This window comes from Rhinopithecus bieti, unplaced genomic scaffold (assembly GCF_001698545.2).
Source record: "Rhinopithecus bieti isolate Rb0 unplaced genomic scaffold, ASM169854v2 scaffold_13342, whole genome shotgun sequence".
In the NCBI taxonomy this organism is placed as follows: Eukaryota; Metazoa; Chordata; class Mammalia; order Primates; family Cercopithecidae; genus Rhinopithecus; species Rhinopithecus bieti.
The window spans coordinates 503272-511619 of NW_016807690.1; the positions used below are offsets into that span (position 1 = coordinate 503272).

The 8348-nt window shown below is 44.7% G+C and overlaps 1 protein-coding gene across 1 annotated transcript in view; it reads left to right on the forward strand.

Moving 5' to 3' along the window:
• The window catches only part of NDUFA9 (NADH:ubiquinone oxidoreductase subunit A9), a 36895-nt gene extending 33248 nt beyond the window's left edge, over nt 1-3647 (forward strand). Inside the window, exons 10-11 of the mRNA XM_017883314.1 lie at nt 1721-1787; nt 3351-3647. Coding sequence (XP_017738803.1) covers nt 1721-1787; nt 3351-3521 — 238 coding nt within the window. The 3' untranslated portion in view covers nt 3522-3647. The remainder of the gene's footprint in view (nt 1-1720; nt 1788-3350) is intronic.
• The last annotated feature ends 4701 nt before the right edge of the window (nt 3648-8348 follow it).

Here is an 8348-nt window from a genome sequence, read left to right on the forward strand (position 1 = left end):
GACTATTTACTTTATCTCCTTTAATATCACAGTTATCTATAAGTAAGTAAGGAGAGTATATGGAGTGAGTAGAAGAGGAGGCCACAGAGTAAGAGAAACTTACAAGAAGGCCAAAAAGAAGTGATCAGACATTTAAGTGGGAAACGAGAGTTTGGAATTCTAGATACCAAAGGGAGTGGAGTATTTTAAGGAGGGAATCGATGTTGTAAGAAGGGGAATATTGCTGTTCATTCACATGTATCTCAAGCCCCTAGAACAATGCCTGGTACACAGTAGGCACTCTGTTGATATTGGTAGAATGAAGTCTTACAGAAGAGTCAAATAAGATAAAGGACCAAAAAAAAAATGTCTACAAATGACCATTTGTGACTATGACTTCAGTGCCATGAAAGGGATATAAGCCAGATTGAAGTGAGGCGCTTTCATGGTTGTACATAAAATTGAGTTAGAGTTGGCTTATGTATGTCCATGACATGGTCCACTGAGGACACTCGAATATTTGAATATCTGAGATTTAGATTAGATAGAGACCTGAAGTGATCTGTTAGCATAGGATGAGGGCACAGAGAGTTAGAGGTTTGTAATGAGTGTTTGTATTAAGCTATGTTAGCCCAATAAATTATTTTTTTCTGCCATTGAGGAATCTGAGGCTTTATATGTTGCTGGAGAAATTCTAAACAGCTTCCTTTTTCATTTATTTATACTATGCATTAGAATGTTGTTTTTCAAGCCTTTAAACAGCTGTGGAATCCTGTGTTCACTGAAGTTTTACATCAAGTCCTGCTGGGTAAATCCAATAAAAGAGCTGGTCTGGTTGCAGTGATGGATGATACTCAGCATATGCACTCCCAAACCCTTGGCCCCCAGGACTCTGTGGGGCCCCGGCAAATTCCTAGTGTTCCTCGGATGCTAGTTGAAAACCCACTGCTACTGGGCACAGTGGTGCACACCTGTAGTCCCAGCTACTTGGGAGGCTGAGGTGGGAGGATCACTTGAGCCTGGGAGTTTGAATCCAGCCTGGACAACATAGTGAGACCCTGTCTCTGGAACAAAAAAAGGAGAGAACAAAAAAAAAAAGGAAAGAAAAGAAAAAGCCACTGCCCTGAGGTAACCAATGGTGGGCGCTCCAGTGGCATGTAAGGAGCCCTTCAGTTTTCATTAGTAGTGAAGAGATGGCAGTAATGAAGATAGGCGGCCTTTCTCGTTTGGGGTTTTATATTGTCGTCCTGATTTGAACCGTGGATTTTTGCCTTCTCCTTGCTTTTGGATGTTTTTTCCCTCAAGGGCCCCAGCTTTTAGGGAGTACGTTTTATATTTTACACAGCATTCAGCTTGCCCTGTGTTCGTAAAGGCAGCATATTTGAATATCTGAGGTTTAGATTAGATTGAATTTCACAGACGTGATTGAATATGGGAGTTTTTCTGTTTCCTTTGTTGTTTGTTGGTTTTAATTCTTTTTAGTTTAAGATCTGTTGTTTCTTTGGAGGAGAACAAAGTGTACCAGCAGTTACAGCAGCCAACTGGGTTGGCTTGAGAGATGGACCAAAAAGCAGAGGTAGCCTCATAGGTCGAGGTGCCAGGATGTTGGTTATTTTCTTAAAAAAAAAAATCAGTTCAGACTGCTCTACAGCAGTCTGTCTTCCTGTAGTTCTTATAGGCTAGCTTACATCTTGGACAGAGAGATGCTTATCACGTGTGCTATATATATTTCTTTTTCCAGATGGGTAGCAAGAGTCTTTGAAATAAACCCATTTGAGCCCTGGATAACAAGGGATAAAGTGGAGCGGGTGAGTATATGTGTGGAAAGCATCTGCCTGGGCGGATGATGGGAAGTTAGACTTACTTTGGTTTGCTTGCTTGCTTGTCTCCCGGCTGTTGTCTGTTTGCTGTTCTTGCTGTCTGCAGTCAGCCTCTCTGCTAGCACTGAAACTCATCCACCTGCCCTGCTCCAGGGGGCGGCTCCTCCATACCTGCTGTCCGTCATTATCAGTGTTTCTTTCTCTGCGTGATCATTCCTGTCAACACACACAATTACCTAATAGCTCCCCTGCCAAAGCCTCTCTTCCTCCCATTAGTCTTCTAGCTACTTTCCTGTACGTGTCCCTTCACATCCTAACTCCTCCTGACTTCCTCCTAACATCCTGAAGAAACCATTGACAGTTTCTTCATTCTTTCTTTAACCTACTCCAGTCAGACTTTTATTCTCATTTCTCCCCTAAAATTGCTCTTTTCAAGGTTACCCACAATCTCCTTGCTGCCACTTCCAATAGTCAGTTCTCAGACCTCATGTCATGTGCCTGTGCATTTGCTTCCAGGGAGGATGCAAAATAAAATAAAAATACTATACCAATACCACATCTACCTTTGATGACCTATGGACCATCTATTGACAAGAAGCAGCCACATTGTCCCCTGAATGCTACCTAAAACCTAAAGTGTAGAGAAGATGAGAAAATAGTGCTTAGGGAACGTGAGAAGGTGTGCAGCTCGCGTACTTTCTTCAGACATTGTTTATGAAAGATCAGGCAGGAGAACTGGTTGTCAGACACTTCAGTTTATCTTACACCAAAGTGTCTCTTACATTTATAATTGAGAAAGTGTTGACACAGTGGCCTGAGTGGTTTTGGATTTGGTTTGCAGATTGGCTTACAGCCCTCTGGTAAAAGAATTGCAGACTTTCAGGTGGGTAGGATGAGGGATTGATGCTGCTCTAGGTGCAAATGGGTTTGGAATAATCTGGGATCTTTGCAAACTTGACAGTTCATTGTCTTTCCCTATAAACAAGATGGGTTTGGTTTTCTAGCTCTACAGTGAGCATTAGTCAACCAGGTTGAGCATAGCTGGAGCCAAAATTAATTTTTTTTTTTTTAATGGGCAAGGAACAAATGCTGTGTTATCTCCTAAATTCAAAGTTAAAACTGAGTCAGAACGCCCATGCTCAGAAAACAGGGGCATGCGAGAACTGAGGAATGGACTGATTTGATTCCTAAACCCTCCTGTGAAGCCTCCCTGGCAAGTGTGATGACTTGTGCTTCCCTGCCCTAGATTTATTTCTGTTGAAATCTGTATATAGAATGGCTCATGTACCGCCAACATCCTGTGCTCGTGGCTCCCACTGGGGACCTCGATCTGATACTTGCTGATCTTGCCCTTTTGGTGTCTTAAGCCCTCTTTCTGTGTTCTACTTGTATAGTGATTTGCATGAATCGAAAATTGACACATATTCTTTGAAAGCAATTAAGTCTCCATACTAGCACTCGTGCCAGCCTGAATGTTTACATGCTTGCTAGGATAGCACTTTGTTCTCGGCCAGTTTTCAGCATTGTCTGCGGTCCTTTGTTTATTCAAAGATGCACATCACAGACATGAAATTGCCTCACCTGCCTGGCTTAGAAGACGTTGGCATTCAGGCAACACCACTGGAACTCAAGGCCATCGAGGTGCTGCGCCGTCACCGCACCTACCGCTGGCTGTCTGCGGAAATCGAGGATGTGAAGCCGGCCAAGACTGTCGACTTTTAGTGCCTCCTGAGCAGCTCTTGGTTTTGGTGTCTTTGGGGTCAGCCCATGTGGTTTGAGCACCCAGCCAGGTCGTCTCTTTAGAGGATCCTGTACACAGTTCCACTATTAAAAACATTTGAGGTTGAATTCTGCAGTATGTTCTTTCTTGATTTACAGAGTGAGAAATGCAGTCATTTAGAACTTGAGCATAATTTTTGTTAAACATACATATTTCATAATGACATATATACTGTTTATTCTCTGAAATGCCAGAGAGTTTGGATTTTCCTATGACACACCACTTCTAGCATACGTTCTAGAAGACAAGGACCCTTTCTAATGTCAGAATATTGTGAAGACCCCAAGTGATATGTGACTGTTTTTAATCTGCGTTAAATGAGAGTGCATGCAGTATCCCCTAACCCAAATGTGTTTACACCGAAGGTGTTTTTAAAATTCGTTTTAATAATGTCCATATGCCTTTTAAAACTAGTAGTACATACATAGAAAACCATTGTCCATAGATTCTCAAACCCCTTCCAGTAATTCCACAGTCTTCTTGGATCTGAGCTATCTGAGGCCAACCCCATGCCTTTAGTACCAAATCTGGATTATCTCAGACACGTAAGTGTAGATGGATTCTCTTCCCATGCAAAGGAGATGCTGCAGCTTCTATGCCAGCAGTGCCAGCACTTAGGAATTAGGACCTTCTAATGAAGTTCTTAAAACTGCAGCCAAGATCCAGATGAACAGTTGGTTTAGTGTTGGCAGACTCCCCCAGCACAGTGTGATTTAAAACTCCGACAATTTGTGGTGAAGCCAACAGATCACTGTCCTGGGTGACCCGGGGTTGGTCATTGTGTTTCACTGGACTTCAGCCTCCTGATCTGTGTTTGGGACAGGGATGTCAGTAAAAACCCTGCTTGATGATGGTAATCCCCTCTCCTCCTTACAGAGAGAAAAGTATATCAGTGTTGAAGGTAAGTTCTCCACCTGCCCTTTCTGCCTGCATCAGAATCTTTTTATCTCAAAACAGGCAACAGTGAGCTACTCCCAAGTGTGATCCATAGATCACCAGCATTGGGATCATCTTGGGGCTTGTGAGAAATGCAGAATCCGGGCTGGGCACAGTGGCTTACACCTGTAATCCCAACGCTTTTGAGTTGCTGTGGTGGGACCGTCACTTGAGGCCAGGAGTTTGAGACCAGCCTAGGCAATATGGCAAGACCATGTCTCTATAAAAGAATTTCAGAAAGTTAGTAGGGCATGGTGGCATGCCCCTGTAGTCTCAGTTATTCGGGAGGCTAAGGTATGAGGATTGCTTGAGCGTGGGAGTTCAAGGTTACAGTGAGCTGTGATAGTAGTGCCACTGCACTTCAGCCTTGGGCAACAGAGTGAGAGCCTGTCTCAAAAAAAAAAAAAAAAAAAGGCAGAATCCTAGATTCTGTTCTGTCCCAGGCCTGTTGAATCAGAATGTGTGTTTTAGCACGGTCTCCAGGAGATGTGTGTGCACATCAGAGTATGAGAAGCACTGCCCTACAAAAGAGCTGTATCAGAGTTCAGTGTGATTCCTGTTATTAATCCGGGTTGCTGACCCCCACCCCAGACCTGCTGAACCACAGTCTCAGGAAGGAATTTTAGTTTTGTTAAACATTCCAGTTTATTCTCCTGTACGCAAGTATGTCAGAATCAGCGTACTAGGGAAAGGAACACATACCCAACTTCACATTTTTTCTTCAGATACTCCCTGTTATTTTGGATGACACCCCTGCTGACCATGAGCCAGCCAGCAGGCCAGAGATGGGTGGATTTAATTTGAAAAGGAACTATAATTCTATAATGCACAGTGTCCTCTCTTAGAATATCTAGACTTTCTTTCCTTTTCTTGATTCTTTAAAATATGTTTTATTGATACGTAATAGATGTAAATATTGTCAGGGTATATGTGATAGTTTGACATATTCATGTAATCAAATCAGTGTAATTGAGATATCCATCACCTTAAATATTTACCTTTATGCTAGTAACATTCGAATTACTCTCTTCTAGTTATTTTGAAATATACAGTAGATTAGTATTAACTCTAGTTACCCTACTGATCTATTGAACACCAGGTCTTATTTCTTCTGTCTTAACTGTAATTATCTTCATTTTCTAGCAACACTATTTCTCATCTCTAACTTGTATCATAACTCAGGATGCTATATACTTTTTTTTTTTTTTTTTTTTTTGAGACGGAGTCTTGCTCTGCTGCCCAGGCTGGAGTGCAGTGGCCGGATCTCAGCTCACTGCAAGCTCCGCCTCCCGGGTTCACGCCATTCTCCCGTCTCAGCCTCCCGAGTAGCTGGGACTACAGGCGCCCGCCTCGTCGCCCGGCTAATTTTTTGTATTTTTTAGTAGAGACGGGGTTTCACCGTGTTAGCCAGGATGGTCTCGATCTCCTGACCTCGTGATCCGCCCGTCTCGGCCTCCCAAAGTGCTGGGATTACAGGCTTGAGCCACCGCGCCCGGCCAGGATGCTATATACCTTCTAAAGCTATAATTCAACCAGGATACTTTTCCCTTCCTGTCACACCCAGTGCCTCCTTTTGTAACAGATGGTTGGTAATGCACCTTCTATTATCCTGATATGGAAGTCATAGTTACTGTAACCTGTCTATATATGTAACCAAAATATAATTAATGCCTTATGTAAACAAGAAGTGAAAGGAAAATAGCACACAGTAAGGTGTATATAGAGCACACCAGCACTGAAGACGTGAGGAAGTAGTCCTTTCTAGAGCACACCAGCACTGAAGACGTGAGGAAGTAGTCCTTTCTAGAGCACACCAGCACTGAAGACGTGAGGAAGTAGTCCTTTCTAGAGCACACCAGCACTGAAGACGTGAGGAAGTAGTCCTTTCTAGAGCACACCAGCACTGAAGACGTGAGGAAGTAGTCCTTTCTAGAGCACACCAGCACTGAAGACGTGAGGAAGTAGTCCTTTCTAGAGCACACCAGCACTGAAGACGTGAGGAAGTAGTCCTTTCTAGAGCACACCAGCACTGAAGACGTGAGGAAGTAGTCCTTTCTAGAGCACACCAGCACTGAAGACGTGAGGAAGTAGTCCTTTCTAGAGCACACCAGCACTGAAGACGTGAGGAAGTAGTCCTTTCTAGAGCACACCAGCACTGAAGACGTGAGGAAGTAGTCCTTTCTAGAGCACACCAGCACTGAAGACGTGAGGAAGTAGTCCTTTCTAGAGCACACCAGCACTGAAGACGTGAGGAAGTAGTCCTTTCTAGAGCACACCAGCACTGAAGACGTGAGGAAGTAGTCCTTTCTAGAGCACACCAGCACTGAAGACGTGAGGAAGTAGTCCTTTCTAGAGCACACCAGCACTGAAGACGTGAGGAAGTAGTCCTTTCTAGAGCACACCAGCACTGAAGACGTGAGGAAGTAGTCCTTTCTAGAGCACACCAGCACTGAAGACGTGAGGAAGTAGTCCTTTCTAGAGCACACCAGCACTGAAGACGTGAGGAAGTAGTCCTTTCTAGAGCACACCAGCACTGAAGACGTGAGGAAGTAGTCCTTTCTAGAGCACACCAGCACTGAAGACGTGAGGAAGTAGTCCTTTCTAGAGCACACCAGCACTGAAGACGTGAGGAAGTAGTCCTTTCTAGAGCACACCAGCACTGAAGACGTGAGGAAGTAGTCCTTTCTAGAGCACACCAGCACTGAAGACGTGAGGAAGTAGTCCTTTCTAGAGCACACCAGCACTGAAGACGTGAGGAAGTAGTCCTTTCTAGAGCACACCAGCACTGAAGACGTGAGGAAGTAGTCCTTTCTAGAGCACACCAGCACTGAAGACGTGAGGAAGTAGTCCTTTCTAGAGCACACCAGCACTGAAGACGTGAGGAAGTAGTCCTTTCTAGAGCACACCAGCACTGAAGACGTGAGGAAGTAGTCCTTTCTAGAGCACACCAGCACTGAAGACGTGAGGAAGTAGTCCTTTCTAGAGCACACCAGCACTGAAGACGTGAGGAAGTAGTCCTTTCTAGAGCACACCAGCACTGAAGACGTGAGGAAGTAGTCCTTTCTAGAGCACACCAGCACTGAAGACGTGAGGAAGTAGTCCTTTCTAGAGCACACCAGCACTGAAGACGTGAGGAAGTAGTCCTTTCTAGAGCACACCAGCACTGAAGACGTGAGGAAGTAGTCCTTTCTAGAGCACACCAGCACTGAAGACGTGAGGAAGTAGTCCTTTCTAGAGCACACCAGCACTGAAGACGTGAGGAAGTAGTCCTTTCTAGAGCACACCAGCACTGAAGACGTGAGGAAGTAGTCCTTTCTAGAGCACACCAGCACTGAAGACGTGAGGAAGTAGTCCTTTCTAGAGCACACCAGCACTGAAGACGTGAGGAAGTAGTCCTTTCTAGAGCACACCAGCACTGAAGACGTGAGGAAGTAGTCCTTTCTAGAGCACACCAGCACTGAAGACGTGAGGAAGTAGTCCTTTCTAGAGCACACCAGCACTGAAGACGTGAGGAAGTAGTCCTTTCTAGAGCACACCAGCACTGAAGACGTGAGGAAGTAGTCCTTTCTAGAGCACACCAGCACTGAAGACGTGAGGAAGTAGTCCTTTCTAGAGCACACCAGCACTGAAGACGTGAGGAAGTAGTCCTTTCTAGAGCACACCAGCACTGAAGACGTGAGGAAGTAGTCCTTTCTAGAGCACACCAGCACTGAAGACGTGAGGAAGTAGTCCTTTCTAGAGCACACCAGCACTGAAGACGTGAGGAAGTAGTCCTTTGCTTGCGTCCATGTGGGCAGTCACCATGGATGCGATAACAAATGCAGAGTGGTCTG